This window comes from Chiloscyllium punctatum, chromosome 10, assembly GCF_047496795.1.
Source record: "Chiloscyllium punctatum isolate Juve2018m chromosome 10, sChiPun1.3, whole genome shotgun sequence".
NCBI classification, from domain to species: domain Eukaryota; kingdom Metazoa; phylum Chordata; class Chondrichthyes; order Orectolobiformes; family Hemiscylliidae; genus Chiloscyllium; species Chiloscyllium punctatum.
In genome coordinates, this window is record NC_092748.1 from 98438364 (window position 1) to 98453814 (window position 15451).

At 37.9% G+C, this 15451-nt stretch overlaps 1 protein-coding gene across 2 annotated transcripts in view; it reads right to left on the bottom strand.

Annotated features, from left to right (window-relative positions):
• arl5a (ADP-ribosylation factor-like 5A) overlaps window positions 1–15246 on the bottom strand; it is a 35250-nt gene extending 20004 nt beyond the window's left edge. For both annotated transcript variants that reach the window (XR_011961721.1, XM_072579846.1), the window contains exons 1-3: window positions 14879–15246; window positions 8624–8684; window positions 1086–1233 (exon numbers count right to left, since the gene is read on the bottom strand). Coding sequence is in view for 1 of the 2 variants with exons in the window: in XM_072579846.1 (XP_072435947.1) it covers window positions 1086–1233; window positions 8624–8684; window positions 14879–14924 (255 nt within the window). In the remaining variant the exon portion in view is untranslated. The remainder of the gene's footprint in view (window positions 1–1085; window positions 1234–8623; window positions 8685–14878) is intronic.
• Between the last annotated feature and the right edge of the window lie 205 nt (window positions 15247–15451).

The window sequence follows — 15451 nt, forward strand, 5'->3', positions numbered from 1 at the left end:
ACAAAGTTGACAGCAATTGTTCAGAATTGCCCGAAGCGTCAAGTTTCCTGCTCCTCAGATGCTGCTGTGCTTTTCCAACACCACTCTAATCTAGACGGCAATTGTTCAGAGCAAGGTAGATGTTTGATATACAGATTTGATTACATAGTGAAACTTTGTTTCATCTGTTTCCCTAGATTTTTTTCAAAGAGGCAAATATTGGATGGAATGAGTAAAAACTCTTCTTTTAAGACCCACTATAAACTACAAGTGGAAGATAAAAGCATATATATCTTCATTTAGGTAAGTTGGCCAAAACTGTCCACACAACTCTAGATGTGATTTCATCAAAGCCCTACATAAATGCATCCAAATTCCCTTACTGTTATGCTCCAGTCTTCTTGCAATAAAGGCTTTCATGGCAATTACCTTCCTAACTTCTTGCTGTACCTGCATGTTAAATTTTGTGTTTGCCTACCAACCTGTGCACCTTTTTGTTTTGAAAAAAAAATTTGATCTGCTTTTTTTACAGTTGCCAAAGTGGATTATTCCAAATTTTCCCACATTCTATCCCCTGTCACATTCATGCCCTTTCATTTAATCTGTGAATATTCCTTTGAATTCTGCTTGCTATGTATTTCCCCAACTAGCTTTGTTTGAAAATGTACACAATACGAAGGAAACAAATCAACTAAGAGATTTGGATAGTTTGGAATGCAAGATTGATCAAGAAAAAAATGGTTATTAATGTAGAATAGTGCAAGATGATATTAATAAGTAAGGGAATGAACTACAATCTGAATCTATACTAAATGGTTCCAGAATAGGACAGATAACACAAGAATGAGATCTGGATGATTTATTGGGTTGGAATATGAAGCAAAAGCATAATAAGGAGACAACAGAAAGATAGATTTATTTAAGATAACTTTCTCATATTCTTAACAGACACATTGGACTAACAATGGCTTCATTAGCTTAAAAAGGTTTGAGGTAATCTTAATGCACTTTAATAAAATTCACAGAATATACAATCAAAGAACATCAGACTACACAAGATGTTTTTGGTTTGATAGATCAGTAAAAAGCCCCAAATTGAATCTCACCTCTGTATTAGTATAATAGGTATTCCACGATGAACGCAATGACTCCTGACCTCCGATATCCCACATCAGGAAATGTGTATTATTCACCACTATCTCTTCTACGTTGCTGCCTATTGTAGGTGATGTATGTACAACTTCATTCATGGAACTGGAAAGAAAAATACACCATGACAAATAAGCAAGAAACCTGACAATCTTTAAAAAGACACACAAGTTAGAAGTGTGATGGGTGATACTCTCCACTTATCTGAATGGGTGCAGCTCCAACAACACTCAAGAATCTTAACACCGTCCGGGACAAAGCAGCCTGCTTGATTGGCACCACATCCATAAGCACCCACTCCTTCCACCACTGATGCTCACTAGTGGGAGTGTGTACTATCTAGAAGATGCACTGCAGAAATTCACCAAAGATTCTTAGACAGCACCTTCCAAACCCATGACCACTTCCATCTTGAAAGACAAGGGCAGCACATATATGGCAACATCACCACCTGCAAGTTCTCTTCGCTCACCACCCTGACTTGGAAATACATAGCTGCTCCTTAATTGTCATTAGGTTAAACTTCTGGAATTCCCTCCTTAAGGGCATTGGGCATCAATCTACAGCATATGGAAACTTCACCAAGTTCATCATTACCTTCTCATGGGAAACTAGGGATGGACAATAAATGCTGGCCAGGCAGTGATCCCCTCACCCACGAGTGAATTTAAAAAAAAAAGTTGTCCATTTGATTTTTCTTTATTTGTTATTGGGATGTGGTCAGATCAGCATTTACTATCTATCCCTAACCACTCCGGAGAAGGCAGAGGTGAGCTGCCTTCTTGAACTGCTGAGTGTTGGTAAACCAACAGTGGTGTTACAGAGTTCCAGGATTTTGACCAGCGATTGTGAAGGAACAACAACATAGCTCCAAGTCAGGATGGAGTGTGGCTTGGAGGGGACTTGAACAGTGATGTTCGCACGCATCTATAGCCCTCCTTCTCCTCGTTGGTACAGGTCACGAGGTTGGAGCATGCTATCGAAAAGCCTTCACGAATACGTCATTGTCTTATAAATGGAACACACTGCTGCCACTATGTCTCAATGGGTGAGAACTTTGAAGGTGAATAGTATGCCAATCAGGCAGGCCGCGTTTTCCAGAATGGTGTCAAGCTCCTTGGACATTGATGGAGGGTATTCAATTACACTCCTGATTTGCATTTATAGATTGTGGATAGGAGGCAAGTTACTTGCCACATAATTCACAGCCTTTAACCTGATCTTGGAGGTAACAATACTTTATATAGATAGTCCAGTTCCATTTCTGCTGAATGGTGACCTCAATGTTGATAATGGAGGATTCAGCATTGGTAGTGCCATTGAACTTAAAGGGATGATGGCTGAATTCTTGTCTATTGGAAGTTATTATAAACACTCATGTGGCATGAATGTAATTTGCTACTTATCAGTCTAAACCTTGATGTTATCCAGGTCAAACTGCTCATAGACATGGGCGGTTTCATTGCCTGAGGAGTTGCGAATGGTTCTGAACATTACGCAATCAGTAGCAAATTTTGCCACGTCAGACCTTATGATTAAGAGAAGGTCATTTAAGAAAGCATCTGAAGATGTTTGGGCTAAAGAGGAATCCTGAGGAATACCTGAAGAGATGATTGACCTTCAACTACCAAAGCCATCTTGTTGTGTGCTAAGTATGATTCCAACCAGTGGGGTTTACCCGAATCCCATTGACTCCAATTCTGTTCAGGCGCCTTTAGCCACACCTGATTAAATGCTACCTCGTTATCGAGACAGTCACTTCCATATTACTTCTGGACTTTTAACCCTTTTGTGCATATTTGAACCAAGGCTGCAATGAAATCAGGAGTTGAATGGTCTAGGCAGAAACCAAAATGAGAATAAGTGAAATAAAACAAAGAACTGCAAATGCTGGTTATGTGAAATAAGAACAGAAATTTCTGGAGAAACTCAGCACATCGGGCAGCATCTGTGGGAAAGAAGCAGAGTTAATGTTTTGAATCCAATTACTTGATCAAAATTAACTGGACTCAAAACATTAACTCTGCTTTCTCCCCACAGATGTTGTCAAACCTGCTAAGTGTTTCCAGCAAATCAGCGAACAGGTTATTGTTTTGCCACTGCTTTATAGTACTGTGGACAACACTTTCAACCATCAGCAAAGTGATGAAGTGTGGACTGACCATGCAGTAATTAGTTGGCTTTTATTTGTTGCACTTTTTGTAATCAAGATGTATTAGCAGAACTTCCACATTGCTGTTGTAGCTGTACTAGAATGGCTGAGACCAGGGCATGCAAGTTCTGGGCACAAGTCATCAGTACTATTGCCAGATTGCTCTCATGACCCTTTGTAGCACCAATACCTTCAGTTATTGCTTGACATCACATAAAGTGAATCAATTGGTTGAAGAGTGGCATCTGTGATGCTGAAGCCCTCAGGAAAAGGCAGAAACAAATCATTCACTTAGTCCACCTGGCTTTCGCTACCGCTGAGTCAAAATCTCAGACTTCCCCCTCCTCCCAGTATCGTGGGTGTTTTTACTCAATTTGACTGCAGCAATTTAAGGCAATAGCTCACCAACAACTTTTGCAATGAAAATTAGAGATGAACAATAAATGCTGGCCAAGTCAGTGATGACCTATGAACAAATAAAAGCTATATACAGAGCTGATGGGCTTTGGTAAGCACTTACTATTTACACAATTTTGCCAAATCCCAAGATTATTTCCAATAAGTCCCAAGATATTTTTAAAAATTGTTACATATACATATACATATATCTTCCTTCAGAACTACAGAAGGAAACATGAAAATCTGTCAACTTTGTTTTGCAATCAGAAAGTAACAAGCTGAAGTGCAGAAATAGACCATTTTTCCTTCACAGTCCAAGTTGACAAGATCTCTTAACAAGCAATATTAACTTTTGGATTGTGAACATTATTTGAGGTAGTCAGTACTATTGTCTATCCTAATGTACAGTTTGCTTCAGTTTATATGAGCCTGTACAGGAGAAGTCAAAACATGTATGTAGTATATTTCCATGAGAACTAAAATGTTTTTGCACAACTTCAAGAGTTCAAGAAAAAGATTTTAGCCACTCATTGTACAAACCAGTGTGAAAAATGGACAAATACGACATTATACCAAAATTGACAAAGGATCATACCCGAAATGTAGTGCTCAATCTAATTTTTCTTGGGGCGTGTATGAAACTTGAAGTAGTCTGAGCGACACACTACATCCATTGAACCGAAGTAAATTTGCAATTCTATTCCCCTGCCGTTTAACTATTTTTTTTAGGAATTCTAGTTACAAACAGCAATTTTTCCAGTGTTAACTATTACAAGTGTGCATTTATATTATTTTGCAGTTACAGGTTATTCTGCTCATCATTAGGTGTTTATGAGTGGTTGAAATCTAATATGTGCAAAGTAATGCAAGAAGAAAAATAAGTAAATGAGAGAAAGCTTCAGATGGGAAATATTTCCCATTCTTTTAAATCAGACAAAATTATTTCACCATCAACTCAGCCATAAACTAAGTATTACTACAAAGCTATCAAGCTGAAAAGAAAACAGGCAAGATGAGTACCAGATAAGTATCTCATTCAACAACTAAATCCATATCACAGAGAATGCTGGCAAATACTATTCAAACGTCATGGAATGAGAGCGCGTTTGCCAAAGATCAGGTAATCCAATCTAGCTACAAGCACAGTGGATCTTATTTGACCACGTAAACAATATTGGTGTAATTCTATGAATGCAATAGGATTATTGCTTTCAATAAAGAGCCCATGACGCAGTTTATCATTCTATACTAGTCCCACACCCTTCTAAAAACATTTTCTTTGCACAATTCCATCCTGTGAGAATGATCATTTGCTGCCTGGAAAGCAGATTGATCATCTTGTTCTTTGGAATAACTGAGTAACCATAGGAGAAGCAACAACTCATTTTATTACTTTTTCTTCACCTATCCTATTTAAAAAGGAAACTAGGTGCACTCATGAACTGGATTAAAAATCAGGAACTCATCTAATCTAAAATGTAATGCACTACCAGTGCAGTTTGCATTTGTTGCTACAAATATATAATTAAAAAGTATGTTCATTTATCTTTGATATTCGTACACTTTAAATTCATCTGGGAAGATGCATGGCATTTTATCTTTGCTCTTCAAAAATGTTTTTACAATCAGGTTTACCTCACTGAAAACCTACTTGGATGCAAAAGGGAAACTCGGCACAAACTTGAAATTGAGCAGTTCTTATTTTAATTCAATCATGAGATGCAGTTAACGTTTATTACCATCTGAGTACTTTCTTGAACCTCAGTGTAAGAACACACTCAGTGCCATGAGGAACAAATGTCCAGGATCTTGATCCAGTGAAAGCAAAGGAGTAGTAATTTCGTTCCATGTCAGGATTGGGTGTAGCTGGAATGGATTTGTGGTACTCTTATGCATCTGCCAGCCTTGTTTTTCTGGGTATCAGAGTTCATGGGTTGGAAAGGTGCTGTCATGGCAGCCTTAGTGAGCTGCGTGCAGTGCATCTTGTAGATGGTACACACTTCTACTAGTGGTCACTGGTAGTGAACAGAATGGATGTGGAAGGTTGTGTCCAGGGTGCCGATCAAGAGAACTATTTTTCCCTCTGTGGCTTCTCCTTGCATTGTTGGAGTCACATTCATCCAGGCAAGTGTAAAATGGTGGCAAAGATATAAAGAATTCAAGGGAAAGAAAATATCTGCATTTGAGGAAACACAGATTAAACCATAGTTAATCAGCAAGGATTTGTTTAGGGAAGGCCACATTTGACAAATTTCCTGCAATGTAAGGAGTGTTGATGAGAGTAACATAATTGCTGTGGTCTATATGGGCTACAAAGGACATTTTACAGCTTGGCTCTCCAGTGGAAAAGGTACCCTAAGTGTTCTGAAAAAACTTATCAGAACATACTGCACAAATAGCATTGCAAATTAGACACAGCAATGCAAATAACATATGTTTAGTAATATGGAGACAAGAGAGTTTTCCATTAGATATACTTTGTTCTCAGGGATCTGTATCCATTTTAACAAAATTCTCTTATTAATGAACAAACCAGTGGAGTTAGAAAATAAAATATAGTGTCAATAGTTATGAATTTCCACTTTTATTTGAAAATGATTACTGATATCTAAACTGAGTCAGCAGGTACTACAAAACAATCAGGACATGACCATAAGCTAAATACTGCAACACTTTGCGTTTCAGCTGTAACAATATAATTGCATTTAATTTTGTTGAACTTAATCCACTTGCACTTCATATAAAAATAAATCCACATTTTGCACTAGTTTAAGCCAAATCTTTATTCTATTAATCAGCATACTTCATGAAATAATTTATTTAAATGGTATTAGTTATGAAGGAAATAAATCCATTATAAGGAGGGACATGTTTAACATGGATTTTAGAGAGAAAAAAAAGTGATCTTTTCTGTAACCTTTTTTGGAGCAGAAATTCAGCCTCAAAGTTAGATCACACATACCATTAAAAAAAATTAGAAGGGGCTGTTAGCATTCTATTCAAGGTCAATGACACTTATTGCTACTTTGAAGCTGCCCCCAGAGTTTCATTTCACTATCCCAACAATGATTGCGGCCCACAATTTGGGAAGCCCTGACCTAAATAGTAAGAATTCCATGCATACAAATTGGAATTTAGTTCGGAACTGCGCTTTTTTTTTACATTTAGAAGGAAGCGTACAGGATGCGATAGAGGAACAAAACTTCTATATCAATAATTATGAGAAAAAGCAATCAGCAAAACAGTGAGTGCGGATTTAGAAAAGAAACACTTTTAAATTCACATTCACTGTTTTGCTGATTACTGTTACTTATAATAGTTATTGACACAGAAGTGATATTGCTCTATCACATCCTGTACACAGTAGAACCTTAATTATCCAAACGAAACAGGCAGGGAGTATTTTGTTTGGATAATTGATTATTTGGATAACCGGAAACAAGCAGTAATCTATGCGTGCCGGTTTTCCAAACATTTCTCAGTTATCCGGCAACGTACCCCATAATGCCATTAAACTGATAACGGAATGCTGAGTTGCCCAATGCCGTGAGATCGTGCTTGGATAATCCAAAATTCAGATGATTGATGTTCGGATAATTGAGATTCTACAGTACTTCCTGCTGAATATCCAAAAAATGCCCACACTTCTTTATCAATAACTATTAATGAGAAAAAGTAATTAACAAAACAGTAAACGTGGGTTTCTTTTAGCAAAGTTGATCCTGATGCTCGGACTGAATGGTACGACTAACAAACAGTGTTCTCGCCATAACAGAAAGTATTAGTAGCAGGGGAACTGCAATGCTAGTGCACTGGTATCAATTGAGTACATGCTAATATTAAGATTGTTTAAAGACAGTAACAGTAAAAGTAACTTTTGCAACAATTAAATATTTGCACAATGTTAGATATAATGTTACTTATAATAGTTATTGACACAGAAGTAAAATTGCTGTATCACATTCTGTACACAGTAGAACTTTAATTATCCAAACGAAACAAGCAAGGAGGATTTTGTTTGGATAATTGATTATTTGGATAACCGGAAACAAGCAGTAATGTATGAGTGCCGGTTTTCCAAACATTTCGCAGTTATCCGGCAATTAATTTATAAAATTAATAGGAAATGCTTTTCAAAAGGAATTTGCACATATTACATAACATGAAACTCCAAACGCACTCAGCCATTGGGGCTATTCTGCTGCAGTCAAAGTGGCAATTACAGTAGCATTAATGCAACCTAAACAATGATTAGAATTGACAATAGTTATTCCACTGCTTCAACATGGAGAATAGCAATATTAATTCACTAAAATCACATGAAATGTGATATTCATGCCAAAATTCTGGGACTTTTCCCCTGCAAAGTGGGTCCTTAAACATTGATACACCATTACAACAGTTTATGTCTCACAAAAAGATTGGACCATTGTTTATATGGAAGTAAAGTTTAGAAAAGATGAACTGAGTAAAAGAAATTGAACATTAAAAAATAATGAGAAAAACAGGATGCAGCAAAGAAATACAAATATATTGGGCAAACTTGCAGTATTTAAAAGTATTTAAATCTGTAAAAATAAGTTTTATAGATAAGGGTTAAGATCACTAGTCCTGACGATAAGAAGCTTTGCCATAATGTTGCTTTATTACCAACATTCAACAGGTGAAAGCTTAGACCACCAGCAAAAATATTGAATAATTAATTATACCTTGAACCAAATGCATAAAATTAAATTAGAAACGACTTTTCTTTTTAGAAAACAAAATGCTTAAATACTAGTTTGTTTTACCCAAAACATAACTGCAACAACTTGAGCTTGTTAGATTAAAGTTTAACTTTGAAAACTGTGAAACATTAAAATAGGAAAGAACATTATCCACCACATATTTGCATTCAAGGAGATAGCTGAAAGTGAAGTATTCTCGAGTTTTCTTAATACTTACAACTGATAAAGAATTGTTGTCTTCCCAGCATTATCCAACCCAACAATAATTACTTTATGTTCTGAAAGAGAAATGGATCAATAATCTTAATGAATTTCAAAGACATCAACACTACTGTTTCAAAAACCAAAATGAAAAATGTCAGATTTTCCAGTAGGTGAATAGGTATTGGAAATACTTTTAGAAATAAATGGTCTAACAGAAAGATATGTTAATTAGTCTTACAGTTCAATACCATCAATGGGTACCAAGGGATCAGATTTAAAGATCTTTACATCAAAATAGGAACAAAACTATGGACGTAGGTGGTTTATGATCTCTGTAAGGAATATTGCTATCTCTTATCTATGTCCCCTTAATCCAAATTGCTACTTTTTTTTGTTTGTTTTACATTTCTTTATCAAAAGAGTTTTCAAAATTTGAACATAAGAAACTCTTTACTGCATTCAATTTTGCTAAAGCATCAGTTAATCGCAAGACTCTGAAGAATGTTTTCCAAAAATTTCAGTGTTCAAGAAACTTCATAATCATGCAACTACTTTATGATGACATAACCACAGCAGCATTGAGGGGAAGATCTAAAACACAATCCAGACCAAGATAAAAACATGTGCTGTGTAATAGCCCAGATGTGGTTTATCAATTACCTGAAAGAGTTATTCACCTCACAGTTCAGCTGGTTTCTAGTATTCTGGTTTATGGATAGAAAACTTGAACCTGTCATCTCCATGCCAAAACTAAATTGACCACAATTGACTACATGATCCATATTTCAGAAGACTGCAATGTTGCTACCCACTCTGCATTTGCAAGACACCCTTAACCTTTTCAACTTTCTATTTAGAAACTCTGCCAATCGTTGAACATTGGCAAAACATTGTCAATCAAATATTCCACTCTGTTGAATGAGATGCTGCAATATGTTGAGTACTTCCCTTACCTTGGCAGCCACTTCTCAAAAAAAAAGCCACTTTGAACAAAGAAATTGGCTGCATTCGATCACTGGACCTGCTCAGCCTTCTATATATTGCAAAAAGCATTTGACAATGGAGACATCCACAAGCCAAAGTCATTTTATTGTCACCACACTCTTGCAGCAAGACCTGGACTGTGTATGAGCAGTGCAGAGTTTGAGGAATTCTACCAGCAATACCTCGGTTGCATTCCACAGATTCAATGAGGTCCAGTTAAAAACAAATCAACATTCTTGAAATCATCTCCTGCAAAATTAACTGGACACTGTGCCCAGATGACCAAAAAGCATTTTTCTATGTCAGGTCCTGTTTTCTTAACTCCCAAATGACATACATTCAGGGACAGATAAAGAAAGGCTCTTCTTGAAGTCCAGCATCATTGACTTCCAGACTGGGAGGAGCTTGTTACTGAATGTTCAAAACGGTGACTTGACAATTATTCAAAATGGCTTAATAGTGAGACAGAACAATGGCAGATTTCTTTCCCGCAAAGAACATTAGCAAACCAAATACATTTTTTCAGCAATGTCAGTTTTATAGTATCATTACAGGGGCTAGCTTTCAATTCCAAGAGTTATTAGTCAAACTAGTCTCTCCTCTCCACCCCCCCCACCCCTCATCACCACCACCTCTGGATAATCAGGCCACTGACATTATCACTACGCATCACAGTCAAAGTTTGCACTCAACATGTTAGGCTGTTAGGTTGCCAGGATTATTTTTCAACGATCAGTTAAGCCTGAAGGTGATACAATACTTCCAGCAGTAGAACACACCCTCAGTTACATGTCAGTTTAGATTATGGGCTCAAATCCAGAAGGACAATGAAACCCAATTCCTTGACTCAAAAGCAAGTTAGATTAATAATCCAAACTTTAACAATTCTTTTATTTTAATCAAAATATGAAAATTGTAAACTTCCCGAGTGTTTGAAAATTTTTGTTTAAAAACACAACTACTCAATAGACACTGCCAAAATTATCTAGCTCAAAATGTTCCCTTAAAGTAGCTGTCTGCAATGACTACAAGACTCAACAGCTATTTTTTGGCTCATTATTCAAGGTGATGCAGACTTTGTGCAGTGTTCCATTTCAGACACACCTTAGTAACTTTAGAAGATAAGAAACTAAATGCATTTATTAGGTTGTCGACTACTGTCTGCCTATCACGAGCAAGTGCTATTTATTTCCATTTTGAAGTTTAATCTGAAAAATCAATTTTTGATCCTCGCCCCCAAAAGACTCATTTCAAGCCTTAGCCTCCTTTGTGTATTGGCAGAACAGACTTTGGTAGATGAAGTTATCAGAATAATGTAGCATATTACATAGAATAATAATTGAAGCAAACAGTTGGTTCTCATTTTCGCCAATTTGATAGATTTAGAGACAGAAGACAAAATTACCATTTGAAGAATGTGAATTGATGTTCAAATTATCCTTCTAACTCAGGATTAAATTCAATCCAGAATGATGGTATAACACCTAACAGCAGTATGGCAGATATATGCAAACCAATGAACTGAAAATTAAAATATTAAATTGAATATTACTTCAGTATCATGTATAATACTGGTCTCATTTAAGAAAGGATGTAAATGCATTGGGAATAGTTTGGAGAGGTTGTCCCTGAATGGATAGATTGTCGGGCAGGGCTTGAATCCACTGGAGTTTAGAAGAGGTCCAAGATTTCGGATTAAAACACCAAGATATTGAGGGATCCTTTTAGGTTGGATGTGAAAAGATTTTTTTTTGGAAAATTCAAGAACCATGGGTCATTATTTCAAAATAAGGGTCACCCTTTAAATGCACAGAAAGAAGAATTATTTTGTCCCCCTCAGAGGGTGATGAGGCCATAGGATTCCACGTCTACTTGCTTTTGAGGAACAGAATCTTTTCAAAGCAGGTATATAAAGATTATTGGTAAGGAAGTTGTTGAAAGATTATTGAAGAAAGGTGGAGTAATTGGAGCAGCCAGATCTTCTTCAATGACAGAGCAGATTCAAGGGGCTAAGTGGTCTCCTAATTCATGTTAATATACTCATATAAAGTTCATAGTGCCACTCAGTGGTTTAGCTAGCATAAACCCCATTGTTTATATTGTGTGCCTGAGCAATCATGCCTTGTACAATATATACTGTTGTTCTCAGATACAACAAACAAACAACGCTCAACATATTTAACTCACACCATTAAATAATGGAAGAATTTGTACTATGATATACAATGATTTGCCAATAGTACTGCACAGATTGTTTTAAATGTCTTTATATTACTTTATATATGTTCATTTACATCCACCAACTTTGTTTATCAAATAAGCAATATACAGTCAATAAACCTCTCATCTGCAATTAGTAGAATTTGTTTGCTCTTCTGTGTCCAATGCTATTGAATGTCAGTTTAAAGGAATAGTATCCCAAATATTAATCTCTTTTTACAGATACTTCCAGACCTATATTTATTTTAAAGTTACAGGAGATGTTTACCTGGGAAGAGAAGTGAAGCTGAATTAAGGAGAAATGTGTTCACCCAGAGGCTGATAAGGATCTGGAACCCAAAAGTTGAAGAGTGACGAAGTTAGAAACCCACACCTTTCTAAAATACTTAAGTTTGGAACTTAAAATGCGATCACCCACAAGGACAATAACCAACAACTGAAAAGTGGGAATTGGTTCTTGTCGCCTCACACAAACATTAGGCTGAACATGCCAATATCTGATTCCACATCCAATCTGCAACTTCTGTCATTTTACATCTTTAACTTGGCAAAACCATAACATGATGGTGGACTCTCCCTCTATATGCGTATTTAAGCGGGCATTGGATAGGTATATGGAGGATAGTGGGTTAGTGTAGGTTAGGTGGGCTTTGATCGGCGCAACATCGAGGGCCGAAGGGCCTGTACTGCGCTGTATTGTTCTATGTTCTATGTTCTATGATTATTTCTACTGTAAAATGTCTCTCATATTACAGGAAACTAATTGTGGCACAATGCATCAATACAAATAGAAAATATCTTAGTTAAAAGCTCATTTATAGCAGTTAAGAAATTAAAGAAATCATCTGTATGTGGGCCTCTAACTCAAACAGATCACCTCTGGATTTAAAATCAAACCTATTATGAATGACCTTCTGGAGTTCAGATCATTTGAGTCTGAATGTGGTGTACTTCATTATGAGAGATGAGGAGTGAAGATGGCTTTGCATAGAGCACAAGTAAAGCAATGAGACCCACACCCCTCCTCTCCTTTAAAAAAAGGTAGCTATTGCGGAAATCACCAGGTTGTAAGTAGCTCACTGAACTGGTAGATTTGTTCTCATGCATTTCGTCACTATGATAGTAACATCATCTAAGCCTCCAATGAAGTGCTGGTGTTCTATCTCGCTTGCTATGTGTGTGTCTTGGTCTGTTGCAATGGGTGATATCACTTCTGGTTCTTTTTCTGAAGGGGAAATAACACTTCCAATTTGAGCTAAATATATTCCCAGCCTGCAATATATCTTATTATTAGTTGCACTTTGATGTTTACAGCTATCAGGCTGTGACCAACTGCAGTATAATAAACCAGAATTTTAAGGTCAATCACTTGCCCTGTATTGCAAATCAGAACTTGTCTTATCTATTTTGCCACATCGACAAAATTTATTGCAATGCTTCCATTTCCCCTAACTCCTGTTGCTCATTTCTGATTTTCTACAGAATTCATTAATATTACTAATAATAGAGAACTGTTCTGACTTTTATTTGCAGTTCCAGAAGTTTAATTTTATACTGAAAGAAAAAAACCTATTTACTTCAGGGAAAGTCAAAATACAAATAACAATGATTCGGAGATGCCGGTGTTGGACTGGGGTGTACAAAGTTAAAAATCACACAACACCAGGTTATAGTCCAACAGGTTTAATTGGAAGCACACTAGCTTTCGGAGCGACGCTCCTTCATCAGGTGATTGTGGAGGGCTCGATCATAACACAGAATTTATAACACAGAATATAGGCTATAAATTCTGTGTTAAGATCGAGCCCTCCACAATCACCTGATGAAGGAGCGTCGCTCCGAAAGCTAGTGTGCTTCCAATTAAACCTGTTGGACTATAACCTGGTGTTGTGTGATTTTTAACTTTGTACAAATAACAAAATCACCTTCAATTTCACACAGAGCTAAGTGTAACACTGGAATATTTGAAGTATTTCACATCCCAATAAAAATGCATTGCAGTGGCAATCAAAAAATTATAATGACTGTTTACCTTTTCATACTTATATGAAAGTTAGCACTTGAATAGCCAAACAGAAACAGAAAGTAATAAAATCAGACTAATTAAAAGTTCAGCCCCACCATTTCAATTAGACCAAAGGTAAATAAATTGAAACAGATTGGGTATCTCAGATACCAGTGAAGCTCAATGGATCTGAAATTAAGTGAATCATATATGACAAATCAAACATAAGTGAGATAATTTTTTTACCTAGAAGTGTCTAATAAATAGATTCAGAATAAAGGGACACCAATTTAACTCTGAGAAGAGGATGAATTTCTTTTTGCAGAGATTTACAGTCCTTGTAACTCCTTGCCAGAGAGCTATAGAGCAGAGTCCTTGTGTATAGATAAAGTTCAGATAGATAGATAGATTCTTAATCAGTAAGAGAATCAAGGTTTCTGGTACAGGGCAGGAAAGTAAACTTGAGGAATATTGGATAAGCCATGATCCTAGTGAATGACAGAGCAAGCTCGAGGGGCCGAACTGCACTCCCCTGTCCTATTTCTTATAACACGTGCCCTATAAGTTAGACTGGGGTTCATTTTGAAATAAATAATTGGATAAAATTGATAGGAATGCGATTGATCGAGAGATAACAGATGGGGTATTGAATGAATGAATCAAGTTTAACAACTAGCGGGAACTGCAGACGCCTGATCTCTGAAGTTGTTATCGGGACTGTTCAGCGTTAAGTGCACTGGTAGTACACCGTGAAACACCCAAGTGCGCGATGGAAGGTAAAAGTGAGGACTGTAGATACTGGAGATCAGAGCACAAGAGTGTGGCGTTTGAAAAGCACAGCCGGTCAGGCAGCAGCCAAGGAGCAGGAGAGTCGACGTTTCGAGCATAAGCCCTTCATTCCTGATGAGCTTTATGCCGACTCTCCTGCTCCTCGGATGCTGCCTGACCGGCTGTGCTTTTCCAGCGCCACACTCTTGGACTGTGCAAAGGAAGGGGTCGAGTAAGCAGCAAGACAATCCTCAGCAGTCTCCCGGCCAGATTACCAGGTCTGGGCCCCACCTTGGTGGTTGAAGAGTCTCCAGAGTTTGGTGAAGATGATTCCCATTCTCCAGGCAGGCAGGGCCTGTAGCAACGGTCTCGCCAGCGACAAGGCCGGGGCCTCCTGCCCAGGAGCCCGGCTACAACAACAACAGCGGCGGCGGTTGGCGCCTGTGGTCCCGGACTCCGGCCTCTCGCCTTATGCTCTCCGTTTACACAGCGAAAAGACAAATATCAGACCACCCGTCTGGTTCGCGACGCCACTTTCCTAATGGCAACCGCCGGTCAGCGACGTGTCTCCCGAAGCAAATTCCATCGCCACCAGCCCCTCACGTTCCGTCTCATCCGCTAGCGCTAAGCGCCGGGGGATCCCGACTGCACATGCGCACCCAGCCCGGGGCCGGACACGCAATTGCGCCTGCGCAGCCCGTATTGCTTTTCTCCCTACCCCGCCTCATCCAACCTATTTCACATACTGCGGCTGCGCCGGCGGGCTACACCTGTCACCCGCACCGAAGCAGAATAACGCGCACGCGCAGGCTGCCCGTTTCTCGGACCATTTGCACCGCTCCACAGCTGGTCCTGCAATCTGTG